This window comes from Oncorhynchus masou, unplaced genomic scaffold, assembly GCF_036934945.1.
Source record: "Oncorhynchus masou masou isolate Uvic2021 unplaced genomic scaffold, UVic_Omas_1.1 unplaced_scaffold_1322, whole genome shotgun sequence".
Lineage (NCBI taxonomy): Eukaryota > Metazoa > Chordata > Actinopteri > Salmoniformes > Salmonidae > Oncorhynchus > Oncorhynchus masou.
The window spans coordinates 26,023-46,616 of NW_027003088.1; the positions used below are offsets into that span (position 1 = coordinate 26,023).

The window sequence follows — 20,594 nt, forward strand, 5'->3', positions numbered from 1 at the left end:
TCCTTGTTTACCATCAAGGCTTTGACATGAACAACCACCGGAAGGAGGTGCAACTGCCAGCACAAGAGCACAGGACTTGGTAGCTGGTTGGTTAAGGAGATGGACTACACTATTGAGTTGGAACCCCATCCGTGACACACAACATTTGTTCTTTTCTCCCTTGCATGGCCCTACATGAAAGTAAAAACGCTGAAATAAAGCAGAACATGTGACAGATTGCGCAAACAAACTCAATAAAGATGTCAGTGGTGGGATTTGAACCCACGCCACCTTAGAGACTGGAGCCTTAATCCAGCGCCTTAGACCGCTCGGCCACACTACCCATCTCTGGAAAAATATTCACACTTTCTCGTCAGTTACCTAGGGCGTCTGCACTTCCTTGTATTTTAGTCTTCTTTTTCATTTTCTTCTTTAAAATATTTATGTATCTCATGTTGCTCTTGCTTCCGTCATCTTTTTTGATTCTCTTTTTAAAAATCTTAATTTATCTCATGTTGCTCTTTCTTGCATTGTGTACACTGAAAATTTGTTTCTGCTTTTATGTCTGAAGCAGATTGAATTTGAAAAACACAGCAGATAATTTCAAAAACAGACGTGGGAACTTGGGTAAAGGCTGGATTCCCTTTATTTGTCTGGTATCCTTGGTGGCCTTGTTTGGAATTACATTACAGTTTTCTGTTGAGAAAATGTTGCAGCGGTGGACTTTGAACTCACATCTCTGAATGACTGGATCCTTAAATCCAGTTCTCTGGATAGCTAGGCCACATTACCCACTGTTAAAAAGGACTGCTGGGTCGTCGCCCAGCCCACCCCAACTTTCCTTGTTAACCATCAAGGCTTTGACGTGAACAACCACCAGTAGGAGGTGCAACTGCCACCACAAGAGCACAGGACTTGGTGGCTGATTGGTTCGGGCGATGGAATTGACTACTGAGTTGGAACCCTATCTGGATTTGGGTAAAGGAGAACCTGGAGAGGCTTGGGCGAGTAGCTGCGGGGGGGCATAGCTGTTGGCCGAGGTTGGAGTAGCCAGGCGGAAGGCATGGCCAGCCGTTGAGAAATGCTTGTTGAAGTTTTCGATAATCATGGATTTATCGGTGGTGACCGTGTTACCTAGCCTCAGTGCAGTGGGCAGCTGGGAGGAGGTGCTCTTGTTCTCCATGGACTTCACAGTGTCCCAGAACTTTTTGGAGTTGGAGCTACAGGATGCAAACTTCTGCCTGAAGAAGCTGGCCTTAGCTTTCCTGACTGACTGCGTGTATTGGTTCCTGGTGCCCGTGTTTACAGAGTTTGGGTTGTACCTGGTGGGTTCCTTGATGATTTGTGTGAGATTGAGGGCATCTTGCTTAGATTGTAGTTCTGCCAGGGTGTTAAGCATATCCCAGTTTAGGTCACCTAAAAGAACAAACTCTGAAGCTAGATGGGGGCAATCAATTCACCAATGGTGTCCAATCTGCTTCAGACATACAAGCAGAAATTAATTTTCAGTGTACATAATGGAAGAAAGAGCAACATGAGATAATTTGAGATTTTAAAAAGAGAACCAAAAAAAGATGATGGAAGCAAGAGCAACATGAGATACATAAAGATTTTTAAGAAGAAAATGAAAAAGAAGACTAAAATACAAGGGAGTGCAGACACTCTAGGTAACTGACAAGAAAGTGTGAATAATTTGCCAGAGCTGGGTAGTGTGGCCGAGCGGTCTAAGGCGCTGGATTTAGGCTCCAGTCTCTGCCAACCAGACAGCACCATTTTTTTATTTCTTACATTTTAAGGACAGCGAGGGGCACACGCCACACACTATAATTTACAAAATAATGTGTTTAGTGAGTCCGCCAGATCAGAGGAATTAGGGACGACCAGGGATGTTCTCTTGGTAAGTGTGTAAATTGGACCATTTTCCTGCTAAGCATTCAGAATGTAACGAGTACTTTTGGGTGTCAGCGAAAATGTACGGAGTAAAAAGTACATTACTTTCTTTAGGAATGTGGTGAATTAAATGTAAAAGTAAAATATAAAACAGACAAGTAAAGTCCAAAAACTCCATAAGTAGTACTTTAACATATATTTACTTAAAGTACTTTACAACACTGATGTTAAATGAAATGTCCTAAGTATTAGTAATTTCACTTGAATGCATTAAATGGCATGCAGACATAAAACATTAAGGGCCCGTTTCCAGGACACAGATACTAGTCCAGACTAAAAAGCCTGTTCTATACAGAATTTCCATTAAGTTTGTTCAGGTCCAGGACAAGGCCCAATCAGTGTCCAAGACAAGGCCCAATCAGTGTCCAGGACAAGGCCTAATCAGTGTCCAGGACAAGGCCTAATCAGTGTCCAGGACAAGGCCTAATCAGTGTTCAGTAAAATGCATTTGACTGCTTGGCATATTGTTTACCCAGTGTCGTGTCTTTGGCTATGCCGGATTAAGTGATATGACATGCTATTCTATAAAATAATTTCTCCGTAATTAATATTACCTGATTGAGCTAATCATGTAAATGTAATTAACTAGAGAGTCAGGGCACCACAAAATAATATTTATAGAGCTGTTATCTTCCGAATAAACTCTTAAAGACCTAGTAATATTTTACATCAATAGCAGTCAGTATCAATTGTCATCTTAATTCAGTCTCATCTGAAAGTTGTAAATTCTTGGTAAAATCTTCACGAACAAGTTGAATCAGCAATACAAAATTGGGTTTAATTATTTATTTACTAAATACCTAACTAATCACACAGAATAACACGTACACATAATTAATCATACCTTGATTACAAATTACGTTCCTAGTGGGCGGAACAGATATGACAGCTGGTTACACAAAAGTACATGGAAGGCTGTGTTGCTAAACCGAGTCCTTTGAAGAATGTCTCTGGTGGTCAATTGGTTACGTTGTAGTAACGTCATTTTGTGATAGATGGAATACTCTGTCTGTTCCTTCCTAACCCTCGTTTGCAGCTGCTGTTGCTAACTCAACGGCTAGGAGGCATCACTTCTGTAGTGAATAAGAGTTCAAAGTTCATACCATTCGCAAACAAAGCTCACGCTGATGTTGGCTTCGTTCTGTGGCTTCTGAACCATTCTGACATCGGACTGTCGTCCTCACATCCTCGGACATTTAGTCATCAAGGCTTTACACAGGAAGGGAGAGGAGGGCGTGTTTGAAATGTTTTATACACATTTTCCTTCACAGGGGCGCCGGGCCGCTGGTTGAGCAGAGCCCTAACCTTATGAACCTTATGAAGGCTTTATATAGGAAGGGAGAGGAGGGCGTGTTTCATAGTTTATAACCAATGTCACTTCACAGGGGTGGGCCACTGGTTGAGCAGAGCCCTAACCTTATGAAAACCCAATCTCTCATTTGGAAGCTAAAATTACATTTAATCTCTTCACCAATCATTTTTATATTCAAACATTTAAATTTAACGACAATTCCATGTGAATCCGATAACTACAATATGTAGACTTTCCACTGTAGAGTTTATGTCATCTTCTTGATATTCCCAGAATCTCTATGATAACCAAGGGGTTTTCAAATTTCACATCAGTAGGGTATAGAGGAAAAATGGGGGAAGAGGTATTTATGACTGTCATAAACCTACCCCCAGGCCAACGTCATGACACCAGTAACTAATGGGAACTGTGTAATCCTGTTCTATACACCAGGTCATATTGTTTACCCAGACAAACCCATTGTGTTACCTCCCACCAACCTACCCAGACATACCCATTGGGTTACCTCCCACCATTCTACCCAGACATGCCCATTGGGTTACCTCCCACCATTCTACCCAGACATGCCCATTGGGTTACCTCCCACCATTCTACCCAGACATACCTATTGGGTTACCTCTCACCCAACCTACCCAGATGCCCGTACCCATTGTGTTACCTCACACCTTTCTACCCAGACATGCCCATTGGGTTACCTCCCACCATTCTACCCAGACATGCCAAATGGGTTACCTCCCACCCGACCTTGCCAGACTTTGAGCTATTTTTTAATGTCTCAAGATGAAAAAAACTAAAGTAGGCCTATTTTCTTCTTTAAGGAAGATTTCATATAAACTATTTGATTGCAGGTGGCATAAACAAACAAAAAATTCTCAGTCAAAAAACAGAACACAGCCTCTATTCTTTTGTGTGATTTCATCTTCTCTAACTGGTTAAAACATGTTCCACAGTGGGACCAGTGGTAGTGCTCCTCTTCTCTAACTGGTTAAAACATGTTCCACAGCGGGACCAGTGGTAGTGCTCCTCTTCTCTAACTGGTTAAAACATGTTCCACAGTGGGACCAGTGGTAGTGCTCCTCTTCTCTAACTGGTTAAAACATGTTCCACAGTGGGACCAGTGGTAGTGCTCCTCTTCTCTTACTGGTTAAAGAAGCGGGACCAGTGGTAGTGCTCCTCTTCTCTTACTGGTTAAAACATGTTCCACAGTGGGACCAGTGGTAGTGCTCCTCTTCTCTTACTGGTTAAAACATGTTCCACAGTGGGACCAGTGGTAGTGCTCCTCTTCTCTTACTGGTTAAAACATGTTCCACAGTGGGACCAGTGGTAGTGCTCCTCTTCTCTTACTGGTTAAAGACATGCGGGACCAGTGGTAGTGCTCCTCTTCTCTTACTGGTTAAAACATGTTCCACAGTGGGACCAGTGGTAGTGCTCCTCTTCTCTTACTGGTTAAAACATGTAAAACATGTTCCACAGTGGGACCAGTGGTAGTGCTCCTCCTCTTCTCTTACTGGTTAAAACCACAGTGGGACCTCCTCTTCTCTTACTGGTTAAAACATGTTCCACAGTGGGACCAGTGGTAGTGCTCCTCTTCTCTTACTGGTTAAAGTTCCAAGCGGGACCAGTGGTAGTGCTCCTCTTCTCTTACTGGTTAAAACATGTTCCACAGTGGGACCAGTGGTAGTGCTCCTGGTCTCTGTGTGTCCACTCATGTGACTCCAGACTCCCTAACCTGGCAAAAGTATTTTCATATTAGGAGCAGTGGAAAGGCTTTTCTCCAGAGCGTATTCTTTTATGTATTTTCAGGTTAACTAACATGGTAAAACACTCTCCACTGTAGGGACATAAGGCTTTGTTCTCAACTATCTTCATACCATCTATTTGAGAGATCCCGTCACCACACTAAGAACATTGGGTAAGCTTTTCCCCTCTGTGTATTCTCTTATGCTCTTTTAGGTACCGTGACTTTTAGGTAACATAACTCTTTCCACATTGGGAACATTGGAAAGGTTTTTCTCCTATGTGCGTTGTCTCGGGAGTTTTTAGGTCCCCTGATCGTGAAAATCTCTTTCCACAGTGGGAACAGTGATAAGGCTTTTCTCCTGTATGTGTCCACTCGTGCTTTTTTAAGTGCCCTAACTGAGTAAAACTCTTTCCACAATGGGAACATTGGAATGGCTTTTCTCCAGTGTGTATTCTCTCATGCCTTTTCAGGTTAGCTACCACGGTAAAACTCTTTCCACACTGGGAACATTGGAAAGGCTTTTCTCCTGTGTGTGTTCTCACATGAGCTTTTAGGTCCACGGATCGTGAAAATCTATTTTCACATTGGGAGCAGTGGTAAGGCTTTTCTTCCGTGTGTGTCCACTCATGCTGTTTTAGGTTCCCTAACTGAGTAAAACTCTTTCCACAGTGGGAACAGTGATAAGGCTTTTCTCCTGTGTGTATTCTCTCATGCCTTTTCAGGTTAGCTACCACGGTAAAACTCTTTCCACACTGGGAACATTGGAAAGGCTTTTCTCCTGTGTGTGTCCTCTCATGCCGTTTTAGGTACCCTAACCAGGTAAAACTCTTTCCACAGAGGGAACAGTGGTGTTTTCCAGCTGGTTTGGGCGTCTCTGGGACTGGTTCCCCTGAAGGACTCTTCCCGCTGTCAGAGTGAGAGCCTGGTCTCTCTCCTGCCAAAAACAGACAGAGTATGTTGTTAAACAGAGACCTGAATGAAACCTTCACATGATAAAACTGTCTTCCTATGGAGGTTTAATCCAGACTAGATCCCTAAATAAAAGAGAGCTTGTCGTGACAAAGTGGTTGTAGGGTAAATCCAAATAATTTTTTGAAAGCGTCCCTTTCGATAGATATATATATAAATAACTCAAACGGTAAGATGTGTTGGGATACATTTTGCCCTCACTATCCATTAGGAGCAGACTTAAACTGACCCTAAAATATGTACTCTTTTTATTCTGTTAATGACATATTTTTTTTTTTTAAGTAAATTTCCATACATGTTTGCCAATGGAAGTAGTGCTCAGAAAGTGACTTGTTGGACTGTCATTACAACAGCGTTTTGCCTACAACAAAATCCCTCTTTTGCATACTAAGTCTTGCAAAATGTGTTTTGTTTCGTTGCATTGAAAGTTGTTCATATACATATCTACATATACACCCCCAGGAACAATATGACACTTTTTGTTTTACAATTTCTGACAAGCGAACACTTAGATACGGTCATTTTCCATTTTTTATATAAATTCTTAGAATGTTTGGGAATTACATTTAACATTTTAACATTTAAGTCATTTAGCAGACGCTCTTATCCAGAGCGACTTACAAATTGGTAAAATTACCTATATTAAGGCATGTGAATATTCTATAGCAAAACAGAGTGGGAAAGGGGCCGTGTGTTAATAGACTCTGCAGTAAATAAAAACCTAATAAAAACATCTGTCTCGTCCAGGACCCAGAGTCCACACGGTGCGCTATAGCCAATCAGAGCTACAGTCGATCTTGCTACATGGGCCCTGACATCATTCACTTTGAACTGGATGGACTGTGTGTTTACAGGTAGGACCCAGAGTCTACACGGTGCGCTATAGCCAATCAGAGCTACAGTCGATCTTTATACAAACGAGCCATTTGCTACACGGGCCCTGACCTCATTCACTTTGAACTGGACTGTGTGTTTACAGCTGTAGATCATTAGAACACATTTAGCAAAAAGCCACAAAATGCACCTGAATGGATTTCTGTAACTATGGAAACACCACGGGAGTCCTCTTTACATTTGGGAACTTTACAGTCCTGTTGATTAAAAACAACCATGAAAATGTAGGCTTATATTTCCCTATATGCACAACAACAAGATCAACAACTAATTCTAGCCAGACCAAGGATGAGCTAAAAATCTAACGAAGAAACATTAAACTGATATGATGATTGACTGCTTGCTTCATATCTGCAAAATAGTTTAAAAAACACAAACAGTTCCATTTCAAAGTGGCAGAAACAAATATATAAGTATAACAAAATATAAGTGTTGATATCAGTTGGCCTTTACTTCAATATATATATATATATTTTTTTTTTACCTTTATTTTACTAGGCAAGTCAGTTAAGAACACATTCTTATTTTCAATGACGGCCTAGGAACAGTGGGTTAACTGCCTGTTCAGGGGCAGAACGACAGATTTGTACCTTGTCAGCTCAGGGGTTTGAACTCACAACCTTCCGGTTACTAGTCCAACGCTCTAACCACTAGGCTACCCCTGCTGTGTTTTGATGTATTTCTGATACCTTCTATGGGGTCTCAGATGTTTTTTAAGGTTCCCATTTTCATCTGTTTGACAATGAATCACTGCCTTTACTTATTCCTAATTTATAGGGATGGAAAATGGTTGAAATGTATATAGGCCTTAATAACAGAATACAATATTTTAGCTTTCATTTGATACCCAATTTGACATGAACTTCTCGTTGTTGCTCACAGGTCCTCTCACACGTCCTCTCACAGGTCCTCTCACAGGTCCTCTCACAGGTCCTCTCACAGGTCCTCTCACAGGTCCTCTCACAGGTCCTCTCACAGGTCCTCTCACACGTCCTCTCACAGGTCCTCTCACATGGAAATTACCATATCGGTTTTACCATTTAGATATTAAATCACGATGTGCATCTAGTCTCCGCCATTTAAAAGGTGTCATGAGTACTTGGACAAATTCCCTTAGGCCTGTATGTGTATTAAAGTAGTCAAACATGTAGTGTTTGGTCCCATATTCACAGCACGCAAACATCCTCGTCAAGTTTGTGACTCAACAAACTTGTCGGATGCAAATTAGTTTTGCTTGTGTTTTAGATTATGTTGTGCCTAATATAAACGAGTGTTAAATAATGTATTGGGTCATTTTGGAGTCACTTTAATAGTAAACAAGAATAGTATATGTTTATGAACTCTTCTATATTCATGTGGATGCTACTTTGGTTAAGGATCATCACGAATTAATCATGAATAATGATGAGTGAGATGTTATTGGTAAGGGTGAGAGGTCAGCATGTCTTAGGGGGTCTTAGGTTAATTCCTCTGTCATGGTGAGAGGTTTATGCCTCTGTAAGGGTGAGAGGTTTATGCCTCTGTAGTGGTGAGAGGTTTATTCCTCTGTCATGGTGAGAGGTTTATGCCTCTGTCATGGTGAGAGGTTTATTCCTCTGTAATGGTGACAGGTTTATTCCTCTGTAATGGTGTGAGGTTTATTCCTCTGTCATGGTGAGAGGTTTATTCCTCTGTCATGGTGAGAGGTTTATGCCTCTGTCATGGTGAGAGGTTTATGCCTCTGTCATGGTGAGAGGTTTATGCCTCTGTCATGGTGAAGGTTTATGCCTCTGTAATGGTGAGAGCTTTTTTCCTCTGTAATGGTAAGAGGTTTATGCCTCTGTCATGGTGAGAGGTTTATGCCTCTGTAATGGTGAGAGGTTTATTCCTCTGTAATGGTGAGAGGTTTATTCCTCTGTAATGGTGAGAGGTTTATTCCTATGTCACAAACAGGTTTATTCCTCTGTCATGGTGAGAGGTTTATGCCTCTGTCATGGTGAGAGGTTTATGCCTCTGTCATGGTGAGAGGTTTATGCCTCTGTCATGGTGAGAGGTTTATGCCTCTGTAATGGTGAGAGGTTTATTCCTCTGTAATGGTAAGAGGTTTATGCCTCTGTCATGGTGAGAGGTTTATGCCTCTGTAATGGTGAGAGGTTTATTCCTCTGTAATGGTGAGAGGTTTATTCCTCTGTAATGGTGAGAGGTTTATTCCTATGTCATGGTGAAAGGTTTATGCCTCTGTAATGGTGAGAGGTTTATGCCTCTGTAGTGGTGAGAGGTTTATTCCTCTGTCATGGTGAGAGGTTTATTCTCTGTCATGGTTAGGTTTATTCCTCTGTCATGGTGAGAGGTTTATGCCTCTGTAGTGTGATAGGTTTATTCCTCTGTCATGGTGAGAGGTTTATTCCTCTGTAATGGTGAGAGGTTTATTCCTCTGTCATGGTGAGAGGTTTATGCCTCTGTAATGGTGAGAGGTTTATGCCTCTGTCATGGTGAGAGGTTTATTCCTCTGTCATGGTGAGAGGTTAGCATGTCTTGTGGGTCTGAGGTTTATGCCATCTGTAAGGGTGAGAGGTTAGCATGTCTTAGGGGGTCTTTGGTTTATGCCTCTGTCATGGTGAGAGGTTTATTCCTCTGTCATGGTGAGAGGTTAGCATGTCTTAAGGGGTCTGAGGTTTATGCCTCTGTAAGGGTGAGAGGTTAGCATGTCTTAGGGGGTCTTAGGTTTATTCCTCTGTAAGGGTGAAGGTTTATTCCTCTGTCATGGTGGGTTTATTCCTCTGTCATGGTTAAGGTTTATTCCTCTGTCATGGTGAGAGGTTTATTCCTCTGTCATGGTGATGTGGTTTATGCCTCTGTAATGGTGAGAGGTTTATGCCTCTGTCATGGTAGAGGTTTATGAATCTGTCATGGTGAGAGGTTAGCATGTCTTAAGGGGTCTGAGGTTTATGCCTCTGTAAGGGTGAGAGGTCAGCATGTCTTGGGGGTCTTAGGTTATTCCTCTGTAAGGGTGAGAGGTTTATTCCTCTGTCATGGTGAGAGGTTTATTCCTCTGTCATGGTGAGAGGTTTATTCCTCTGTCATGGTGAGAGGTTTATTCCTCTGTCATGGTGAGAGGTTTATGCCTCTGTAATGGTGAGAGGTTTATGCCTCTGTCATGGTGAGAGGTTTATTCCTCTGTCATGGTGAGAGGTTAGCATGTCTTAAGGGGTCTGAGGTTTATGCCTCTGTAAGGGTGAGAGGTCAGCATGTCTTAGGGGGTCTTTGGTTTATGCCTCTGTCATGGTGAGAGGTTTATGCCTCTGTAAGGGTGAGAGGTTTATTCCTCTGTCATGGTGAGAGGTTTATTCCTCTGTCATGGTGAGAGGTTTATTCCTCTGTAATGGTGAGAGGTTTATGCCTCTGTAAGGGTGAGAGGTTAGCATGTCTTAGGGGTCTTTGGTTTATGCCTCTGTAATGGTGAGAGGTTTATTCCTCTGTAATGGTGAGAGGTTTATTCCTCTGTAATGGTGAGAGGTTAGCATGTCTTAAGGGGTCTGAGGTTTATGCCTCTGTAAGGGTGAGAGGTTAGCATGTCTTAGGGGGTCTTTGGTTTATGCCTCTGTCATGGTGAGAGGTTTATTCCTCTGTCATGGTGAAAGGTTTATGCCTCTGTAATGGTGAGAGGTTTATGCCTCTGTAGTGGTGAGAGGTTTATTCCTCTGTAATGGTGAGAGGTTTATTCCTCTGTCATGGTGAGAGGTTTATTCCTCTGTCATGGTGAGAGGTTTATGCCTCTGTAGTGGTGAGAGGTTTATTCCTCTGTCATGGTGAGAGGTTTATTCCTATGTCATGGTGAAAGGTTTATGCCTCTGTAATGGTGAGAGGTTTATGCCTCTGTAATGGTGAGAGGTTTATTCCTCTGTAATGGTGAGAGGTTTATGCCTCTGTCATGGTGAGAGGTTTATTCCTCTGTAAGGGTGAGAGGTCAGCATGTCTTAGGGGTCTTAGGTTTATTCCTCTGTAAGGGTGAGAGGTTTATTCCTCTGTCATGGTGAGAGGTTTATTCCTCTGTCATGGTGAGAGGTTTATTCCTCTGTCATGGTGAGAGGTTTATTCCTCTGTCATGGTGAGAGGTTTATTCCTCTGTAATGGTGAGAGGTTTATTCCTCTGTCATGGTGAGAGGTTTATGCCTCTGTAATGGTGAGAGGTTTATGCCTCTGTCATGGTGAGAGGTTTATTCCTCTGTCATGGTGAGAGGTTAGCATGTCTTAAGGGGTCTGAGGTTTATGCCTCTGTAAGGGTGAGAGGTCAGCATGTCTTAGGGGGTCTTAGGTTATTCCTCTGTAAGGGTGAGAGGTTTATTCCTCTGTCATGGTGAGAGGTTTATTCCTCTGTCATGGTGAGAGGTTTATTCCTCTGTCATGGTGAGAGGTTTATTCCTCTGTCATGGTGAGAGGTTTATGCCTCTGTAATGGTGAGAGGTTTATGCCTCTGTCATGGTGAGAGGTTTATTCCTCTGTCATGGTGAGAGGTTAGCATGTCTTAAGGGGTCTGAGGTTTATGCCTCTGTAAGGGTGAGAGGTCAGCATGTCTTAGGGGGTCTTTGGTTTATGCCTCTGTCATGGTGAGAGGTTTATGCCTCTGTAAGGGTGAGAGGTTTATTCCTCTGTCATGGTGAGAGGTTTATTCCTCTGTCATGGTGAGAGGTTTATTCCTCTGTCATGGTGAGAGGTTTATTCCTCTGTAATGGTGAGAGGTTTATGCCTCTGTAAGGGTGAGAGGTTAGCATGTCTTAGGGGGTCTTTGGTTTATGCCTCTGTAATGGTGAGAGGTTTATTCCTCTGTAATTGAGAGGTTTATTCCTCTGTAATGGTGAGAGGTTTATTCCTCTGTAATGGTGAGAGGTTTATTCCTCTGTCATGGTAGAGGTTTATTCCTCTGTCATGGTGAGAGGTTTATTCCTCTGTAAGGGTGAGAGGTTTATTCTCTGTCTTTGGTTTATGCCTCTGTAATGGTGAGAGGTTTATGCCTCTGTCATGGTGAGAGGTTTATTCTCTGTCATGGTGTCTGTAATGGTGAAAGGGGTTGAGGTTTATGCCTCTGTAAGGGTGAGAGGTTAGCATGTCTTAGGGGGTCTTTGGTTTTGCCTCTGTCATGTCATGGTGAAAGGTTTATGCCTCTGTAATGGTGAGAGGTTTATGCCTCTGTAGTGGTGAGAGGTTTATTCCTCTGTAATGGTGAGAGGTTTATTCCTCTGTCATGGTGAGAGGTTTATTCCTCTGTCATGGTGAGAGGTTTATGCCTCTGTAGTGGTGAGAGGTTTATTCCTATGTCATGGTGAGAGGTTTATTCCTCTGTCATGGTGAAAGGTTTATGCCTCTGTAATGGTGAGAGGTTTATGCCTCTGTAATGGTGAGAGGTTTATTCCTCTGTAATGGTGAGAGGTTTATTCCTCTGTCACGGTGAGAGGTTTATTCCTCTGTAAGGGTGAGAGGTCAGCATGTCTTAGGGGGTCTTAGGTTTATTCCTCTGTAAGGGTGAGAGGTTTATTCCTCTGTCATGGTGAGAGGTTTATTCCTCTGTCATGGTGAGAGGTTTATTCCTCTGTCATGGTGAGAGGTTTATTCCTCTGTCATGGTGAGAGGTTTATTCCTCTGTAAGGGTGAGAGGTTTATTCCTCTGTCATGGTGAGAGGTTTATTCCTCTGTCATGGTGAGAGGTTTATGCCTCTGTAATGGTGAGAGGTTTATGCCTCTGTCATGGTGAGAGGTTTATTCCTCTGTCATGGTGAGAGGTTTATTCCTCTGTCATGGTGAGAGGTTAGCATGTCTTAAGGGGTCTGAGGTTTATGCCTCTGTAAGGGTGAGAGGTCAGCATGTCTTAGGGGGTCTTTGGTTTATGCCTCTGTCATGGTGAGAGGTTTATGCCTCTGTAAGGGTGAGAGGTTTATTCCTCTGTCATGGTGAGAGGTTTATTCCTCTGTCATGGTGAGAGGTTTATTCCTCTGTAATGGTGAGAGGTTTATGCCTCTGTAAGGGTGAGAGGTTAGCATGTCTTAGGGGGTCTTTGGTTTATGCCTCTGTAATGGTGAGAGGTTTATTCCTCTGTAATGGTGAGAGGTTTATTCCTCTGTAATGGTGAGAGGTTAGCATGTCTTAAGGGGTCTGAGGTTTATGCCTCTGTAAGGGTGAGAGGTTAGCATGTCTTAGGGGGTCTTTGGTTTATGCCTCTGTAATGGTGAGAGGTTTATGCCTCTGTAAGGGTGAGAGGTTAGCATGTCTTAGGGGGTCTTTGGTTTATGCCTCTGTCATGGTGAGAGGTTTATGCCTCTGTAAGGGTGAGAGGTTTATTCCTCTGTCATGGTGAGAGGTTTATTCCTCTGTCATGGTGAGAGGTTTATTCCTCTGTAATGGTGAGAGGTTTATGCCTCTGTAATGGTGAGAGGTTTATGCCTCTGTAATGGTGAGAGGTTTATGCCTCTGTAATGGTGAGAGGTTAGCATGTCTGAGGGAGTCTGAGGTTTATGCCTCTAACTTTCTTAGTCGTCATTATTCACAATTCATTTATGATAATCCGTAATCCTGGTAGGGATCCACATTCATGTAGAAACACATTGTATTCTTGTTTACAAGAATAAATACCCTGCAACAAAAGGTTGGAGGGTATTCTGTACTGCCGCCTCATGAAACATTTCAGCTCAAATCCAAAATGGTGGAGTATAGAGGCTAAATTAAACGTTTTAGCGTCACTGAGCAGTAGTGGAATGTATGTAAGTAAAAAATACTTTAAAGAACTACTTAAGTAAAAAATACTTTAAAGTACTACTTAAGTAAAAACACTTTAAATTACTACTTAAGTAAAAATACTTTAAAGTACTACTTAAGTAAAAATACTTTAAAGTACTACTTAAGTAAAAATACTTTATAGTACTACTTAAGTCGTTTTTTGAGCTATCTGTACATTACTACTTTTACTCCACTACATTCCTAAAGAAAATAATGTACTTTTTACTCCTGATGCTTAAATGAACATGTTACATTTCGAATGCTTAGCAGGACAGGAAACTGGTTCAACTTATCATACTGCTTCTGATCTGGTGGACTCACTAAAACACAAATGCTTCGTTTGTTGGAGTGTGCCCCTGGTTATCAAAAAAGCTATTAATTAAATTGACAATTGGGCCGTGTGGTTTGCTTAATATTAGGTGTGTTAAATTATTTAAATTTTTACTTTTTATACTTACGTATATTTTATCAATGACATTTACTTTTGATACTTAAATTATTTGGTTTTTATATATACACTTAATACTTTTATTCAAGTAGTAATTTATTGGGTTACTTTCACTTTTACTTGAGTAATTTTCTATTAAGGTATCTTTTCTTTTACTCAAGTATGACAATGGGTACTTTTCCCCCACCAATGTCACTGACGGATGAGTTTGAAAGTTTGCAGAAAGGTAACCACTCTCAAATTCATAGACAGAGCCATGGATGCAAGGACTGACCACGCCTGAGATCAAAATGACCATTTCAACCAGGCTATTTTAGTTTACAATTACATTGTTTACACACAATGGAGTACACCAAGTTTGGGTTCTGGTGAGGTAGAACAGTTGAAATAAGCTCATTTGGGTATTTCTAAATTATATTCTCTAAGAATCAATGGCTAGGCCTCTATATGGGGCGGCAGGGTAGCCTAGTGGTTTAGAGTGTTGGACTAGTAACCGGAAGGTTGCAAGTACCCCCGAGCTGACAAGGTACATCTGTCATTTTGCCCCTGAACAGGCAGTTAACCCACTGTTCCTAGGCCGTCATTGAAAATAAGAATTTGTTCTTAACTGACTTGCCTAGTTAAATAAAGGTAAAATAAATAAAAAAATATATTATTAATTTAAAAGTCCAAACATGTAAGAACCAATGGCAGATTTCCCATTTAACACGTCCTACAGTACTGAACAACATATTTCATTGTAAAACTATGGTGGAAGGACCCCTTGGTTTTAAAACCATAAGTTAATTCAACAACTGAGTGTTGTGTCCGTGTTTAAGACAATACTCACTAGTGTCAATCAGATCTCCAGTCTCCACTTCCTCTCCTTCCTCCTCATCCTTTTTCACTCCCAAAACATCTTCCTCCTCCTCTTTTATTGAGATAGCCTCATCTTCCTCTTTCACTCCAAAAGGTTCTTTCTCTTCTTTCACTATAACATCCTCTTCTTTCAACGTGATAGCCTCCTCTTCCTCCTGTTTTATGAAAGCTTCTTCCTCTTCTTTCAGTGTAATATTCTCCTCTTCCTCTTCTTTTACGACAATGTTCAGACCCAAAGCTTCTTTCTTCGTCCAGGAGACCCCACTTCTTTAGCAGGAAGGGAGTATCTTTGTGAGTTCATGGTTGGGCTACCTAAAATTAGCATTAGCCTAGTGCTTAGGCTCAGTATAGTCAACCTTAACAAATGTGTCAATTTTAACAAGCAAACGACACCGAGATCAATACACACAAAAATGTTCTAAAGAGCTTCAATGTTTCGATTTTACGTTGGCCAACTATCGAGTGGCGACTGAATGAATCAGTGGCCGTGTTGTTGTCCCGTGTCACGTGATCCACTAGATTCTTCTTCTTCTTCGATGTGGTTTAACGGCAGTTGGCATCCAATAAATGTTGCATTACCGCCACCTACTAGACTGGAGTATAACTCCCTTATACTTTGATTTATTTTTTTTTTTTTTTTTAAATAAAGAAATCAAATACCCTACAATCACAAACAACCCACCACCCTACTCCACTATTTAAATCTATTTAGCCCTACCTCAGGCCAACAGTCTGAAAGGATGGGACACCACCCTACTCCACTATTTAAATCTATTTAGCCCTACCTCAGGCCAACACCCTGAGAGGATGGGACACCACCCTACTCCACTATTTAAATCTATTTAGCCCCTACCTCAGGCCAACAGCCTGAGAGGATGGGACACCACCCTACTCCACTATTTAAATCTATTTAGCCCCTACCTCAGGCCAACACCCTGAAAGGATGGGACACCACCCTACTCCACTATTTAAATCTATTTAGCCCTACCTCAGGCCAACAGTCTGAAAGGATGGGACACCACCCTACTCCACTATTTAAATCTATTTAGTCCTACCTCAGGCCAACACCCTGAAAGGATGGGACACCACCCTACTCCACTATTTAAATCTATTTAGCCCTACCTCAGGCCAACAGCCTGAAAGGATGGGACACCACCCTACTCCACTATTTAAATCTATTTAGCCCTACCTCAGGCCAACAGCCTGAATGGGACACCACCCTACTCCACTATTTAAATCTATTTAGCCCCTACCTCAGGCCAACACCCTGAGAGGATGGGACACCACCCTACTCCACTATTTAAATCTATTTAGTCCTACCTCAGGCCAACAGCCTGAATGGGACACCACCCTACTCCACTATTTAAATCTATTTAGCCCCTACCTCAGGCCAACAAAGGATGGGACACCACCCTACTCCACTATTTAAATCTATTTAGCCCTACCTCAGGCCAACACCCTGAAAGGATGGGACACCACCCTACTCCACTATTTAAATCTATTTAGTCCTACCTCAGGCCAACAGCCTGAATGGGACACCACCCTACTCCACTATTTAAATCTATTTAGCCCTACCTCAGGCCAACACCCTGAAAGGATGGGACACCACCCTACTCCACTATTTAAATCTATTTAGCCCTACCTCAGGCCAACAGCCTGAGAGGATGGGACACCACCCTACTCCACTATTTAAATCTATTTAGCCCCTACCTCAGGCCAACACCCTGAGAGGATGGGACACCACCCTACTCCACTATTTAAATCTATTTAGTCCTACCTCAGGCCAACAGCCTGAAAGGATGGGACACCACCCTACTCCACTATTTAAATCTATTTAGCCCTACCTCAGGCCAACAGCCTGTAAGGATGGGACACCACCCTACTCCACTATTTAAATCTATTTAGCCCTACCTCAGGCCAACAGCCTGAAAGGATGGGACACCACCCTACTCCACTATTTAAATCTATTTAGCCCTACCTCAGGCCAACACCCTGAGAGGATGGGACACCACCCTACTCCACTATTTAAATCTATTTAGTCCTACCTCAGGCCAACAGCCTGAATGGGACACCACCCTACTCCACTATTTAAATCTATTTAGCCCTACCTCAGGCCAACACCCTGAGAGGATGGGACACCACCCTACTCCACTATTTAAATCTATTTAGCCCCTACCTCAGGCCAACAGCCTGAGAGGATGGGACACCACCCTACTCCACTATTTAAATCTATTTAGCCCCTACCTCAGGCCAACACCCTGAGAGGATGGGACACCACCCTACTCCACTATTTAAATCTATTTAGTCCTACCTCAGGCCAACAGCCTGAAAGGATGGGACACCACCCTACTCCACTATTTAAATCTATTTAGCCCTACCTCAGGCCAACAGCCTGAAAGGATGGGACACCACCCTACTCCACTATTTAAATCTATTTAGCCCCTACCTCAGGCCAACAGCCTGAAAGGATGGGACACCACCCTACTCCACTATTTAAATATATTTAGCCCCTACCTCAGGCCAACAGCCTGAGAGGATGGGACACCACCCTACTCCACTATTTAAATCTATTTAGCCCTACCTCAGGCCAACAGTCTGAATGGGACACCACCCTACTCCACTATTTAAATCTATTTAGCCCCTACCTCAGGCCAACACCCTGAAAGGATGGGACACCACCCTACTCCACTATTTAAATCTATTTAGCCCTACCTCAGGCCAACAGTCTGAATGGGACACCACCCTACTCCACTATTTAAATCTATTTAGCCCCTACCTCAGGCCAACACCCTGAAGGATGGGACACCACCCTACTCCACTATTTAAATCTATTTAGCCCTACCTCAGGCCAACAGCCTGAGAGGATGGGACACCACCCTACTCCACTATTTAAATCTATTTAGCCCCTAACTCAGGCCAACAGTCTGAATGGGACACCACCCTACTCCACTATTTAAATCTATTTAGCCCTACCTCAGGCCAACAGTCTGAATGGGACACCACCCTACTCCACTATTTAAATCTATTTAGCCCTACCTCAGGCCAACAGCCTGAAAGGATGGGACACCACCCTACTCCACTATTTAAATCTATTTAGTCCTACCTCAGGCCAACACCCTGAAAGGATGGGACACCACCCTACTCCACTATTTAAATCTATTTAGCCCCTACCTCAGGCCAACACCCTGAAAGGATGGGACACCCCCTACTCCACTATTTAAATCTATTTAGCCCCTACTACCTCAGGCCAACACCCTGAAAGGATGGGACACCACCCTACTCCACTATTTAAATCTATTTAGTCCTACCTCAGGCCAACAGCCTGAGAGGATGGGACACCACCCTACTCCACTATTTAAATCTATTTAGCCCCTACCTCAGGCCAACACCCTGAAAGGATGGGACACCACCCTACTCCACTATTTAAATCTATTTAGTCCTACCTCAGGCCAACACCCTGAGAGGATGGGACACCACCCTACTCCACTATTTAAATCTATTTAGCCCTACCTCAGGCCAACAGCCTGAAAGGATGGGACACCACCCTACTCCACTATTTAAATCTATTTAGCCCCTACCTCAGGCCAACAGCCTGTAAGGATGGGACACCACCCTACTCCACTATTTAAATCTATTTAGCCCTACCTCAGGCCAACAGCCTGAAAGGATGGGACACCACCCTACTCCACTATTTAAATCTATTTAGCCCTACCTCAGGCCAACAGCCTGAAAGGATGGGACACCACCCTACTCCACTATTTAAATCTATTTAGTCCTACCTCAGGCCAACAGCCTGAGAGGATGGGACACCACCCTACTCCACTATTTAAATCTATTTAGTCCTGACTCAGGTCAACAACCTGAAAGGATGGGACACCACCCTACTCCACTATTTAAATCTATTTAGTCCTACCTCAGGCCAACAGTCTGAATGGGACACCACCCTACTCCACTATTTAAATCTATTTAGTCCTGACTCAGGTCAACAACCTGAGAGGATGGGACACCACCCTACTCCACTATTTAAATCTATTTAGCCCCTACCTCAGGCCAACAACCTGAAAGGATGGGACACCACCCTACTCCACTATTTAAATCTATTTAGCCCTACCTCAGGCCAACAGCCTGAAAGGATGGGACACCACCCTACTCCACTATTTAAATCTATTTAGTCCTACCTCAGGCCAACAGTCTGAATGGGACACCACCCTACTCCAATATTTAAATCTATTTAGCCCCTACCTCAGGCCAACACCCTGAAAGGATGGGACACCACCCTACTCCACTATTTAAATCTATTTAGCCCTACTACCTCAGGCCAACACCCTGAAAGGATGGGACACCACCCTACTCCACTATTTAAATATATTTAGCCCCTACCTCAGGCCAACAGCCTGAAAGGATGGGACACCACCCTACTCCACTATTTAAATCTATTTAGCCCCTACCTCAGGCCAACAGCCTGAGAGGATGGGACACCACCCTACTCCACTATTTAAATCTATTTAGCCCCTACCTCAGGCCAACAGCCTGAGAGGATGGGACACCACCCTACTCCACTATTTAAATCTATTTAGCCCCTACCTCAGGCCAACAGCCTGAAAGGATGGGACACCACCCTACTCCACTATTTAAATCTATTTAGCCCCTACCTCAGGCCAACAGCCTGTAAGGATGGGACACCACCCTACTCCACTATTTAAATCTATTTAGCCCCTACCTCAGGCCAACAGTCTGAAAGGATGGGACACCACCCTACTCCACTATTTAAATCTATTTAGCCCTACCTCAGGCCAACAGTCTGAATGGGACACCACCCTACTCCACTATTTAAATCTATTTAGCCCCTACCTCAGGCCAACACCCTGAAAGGATGGGACACCACCCTACTCCACTATTTAAATCTATTTAGCCCTACCTCAGGCCAACAGTCTGAATGGGACACCACCCTACTCCACTATTTAAATCTATTTAGCCCCTACCTCAGGCCAACACCCTGAGAGGATGGGACACCACCCTACTCCACTATTTAAATCTATTTAGCCCTACCTCAGGCCAACAGCCTGAGAGGATGGGACACCACCCTACTCCACTATTTAAATCTATTTAGCCCCTAACTCAGGCCAACAGTCTGAATGGGACACCACCCTACTCCACTATTTAAATCTATTTAGCCCTACCTCAGGCCAACAGTCTGAATGGGACACCACCCTACTCCACTATTTAAATCTATTTAGCCCTACCTCAGGCCAACAGCCTGAAAGGATGGGACACCACCCTACTCCACTATTTAAATCTATTTAGTCCTACCTCAGGCCAACACCCTGAAAGGATGGGACACCACCCTACTCCACTATTTAAATCTATTTAGCCCTACCTCAGGCCAACAGCCTGAAAGGATGGGACACCACCCTACTCCACTATTTAAATCTATTTAGCCCTACCTCAGGCCAACACCCTGAAAGGATGGGACACCACCCTACTCCACTATTTAAATCTATTTAGCCCCTACCTCAGGCCAACACCCTGAGAGGATGGGACACCACCCTACTCCACTATTTAAATCTATTTAGCCCCTACCTCAGGCCAACAGCCTGAAAGGATGGGACACCACCCTACTCCACTATTTAAATCTATTTAGCCCCTACCTCAGGCCAACAGCCTGAAAGGATGGGACACCACCCTACTCCACTATT

General features: G+C 43.1%; 1 protein-coding gene across 1 annotated transcript in view; it reads right to left on the reverse strand.

Annotated features, from left to right (window-relative positions):
• Window positions 1-4,894: 4,894 nt before the first annotated feature.
• Window positions 4,895-20,594, reverse strand: part of LOC135530313 (zinc finger protein 436-like) — a 29,672-nt gene continuing 13,972 nt past the window's right edge. Inside the window, exons 4-5 of the mRNA XM_064958673.1 lie at window positions 14,870-15,165; window positions 4,895-5,916 (exon numbers count right to left, since the gene is read on the reverse strand). Coding sequence (XP_064814745.1) covers window positions 5,207-5,916; window positions 14,870-15,165 — 1,006 coding nt within the window. The 3' untranslated portion in view covers window positions 4,895-5,206. The remainder of the gene's footprint in view (window positions 5,917-14,869; window positions 15,166-20,594) is intronic.